The sequence below is a fragment of the Oxyura jamaicensis genome, chromosome 2, assembly GCF_011077185.1.
Source record: "Oxyura jamaicensis isolate SHBP4307 breed ruddy duck chromosome 2, BPBGC_Ojam_1.0, whole genome shotgun sequence".
In the NCBI taxonomy this organism is placed as follows: domain Eukaryota; kingdom Metazoa; phylum Chordata; class Aves; order Anseriformes; family Anatidae; genus Oxyura; species Oxyura jamaicensis.
Genome location: NC_048894.1, coordinates 85,377,858 through 85,378,656, shown reverse-complemented (window position 1 = coordinate 85,378,656; position 799 = coordinate 85,377,858). Strand labels below are relative to the sequence as shown.

Sequence of the window (799 nt, the reverse complement as noted above, 5' to 3'; positions counted from 1 at the left end):
GTAATTCCTCTCTCCCTGAAGGAAGGCAGCTGCCTGTGAGCACTGTGTATTATGCACTGCCCTCACAGCACAGCGCCCCCCGCCCGGAGCAGAGCCGCTCTGCGCAGGCGCGGCAGACTCGGGGCAGGCTCGGAATTTCCCCCCCCCCCTCCGATCTTTTCCGAACCCTTCCGAAGCCCCTTCCCGGCTGCGCATGCGCGCCGCGGCTGGCGGGAGGGGGCTAAGCCATCGCAACGTCCTTTCCGCGCCCCCCTTCCCCGGCGGTGCCGGCAGCGCGCACGCGCGGTTGCCGGGGCGGCGGGGCCAAGGGGAAGGGAAGGGGGGTGCCGGTTTAAACGGGGCGGCGCATGCGCGGTGCGGCGCCTGGCTCTGCCTCGGGGGCCGCCACATTGGCTCGGCGAGGGGAGCGCTGCGGGCAGCGCCGGGCCGGCCGTGCCCTGCCCGTCCCCGTGCCCATGCCCCGGCTGCCGGCAGCGGGCGCGGCCCGGCGCTGAGCGGAGGGCAGAGCGTGGATGGATCCCCGCGTGGCCTGGATCCAGCCCGAGCAGAAAGGCCCCGCGAATGCGCTCTGGATGCAGATCTGGGAGACCTCGCAGGGCGTGGGGGGCCGCGGCGGCGGCGCCGGCTTCCCGCACTACCTCTGCCTCAACTCGCCGGCGCTGGACCCGGCCGCCGCCGCCGCCGCCTCGTCCCCTCCGCCCCGCGGCCACGGCTGCGCCCGGCTCGGGGCGCCCGGCCCCGGCTGCTGCTCCTCGTCTTCGCCGCCTTCGCCCTCGCCGTCGCCGCCGGCCCTGCTGGC

At 75.8% G+C, this 799-nt stretch overlaps 1 protein-coding gene across 4 annotated transcripts in view; it reads left to right on the top strand.

Moving 5' to 3' along the window:
• The first annotated feature begins 291 nt into the window (after positions 1 to 291).
• Positions 292 to 799, top strand: part of TENT4A (terminal nucleotidyltransferase 4A) — a 63,745-nt gene continuing 63,237 nt past the window's right edge. For 2 of the 4 annotated variants that reach the window (XM_035317814.1, XM_035317811.1), the window contains exon 1: positions 293 to 790. In XM_035317814.1, coding sequence (XP_035173705.1) covers positions 513 to 790 — 278 coding nt within the window. In that variant the 5' untranslated portion in view covers positions 293 to 512. Of the gene's footprint in view, positions 791 to 799 lie in introns of all 4 variants that reach the window. The other 2 variants (XM_035317812.1, XM_035317813.1) reach the window with 2 other exon arrangements.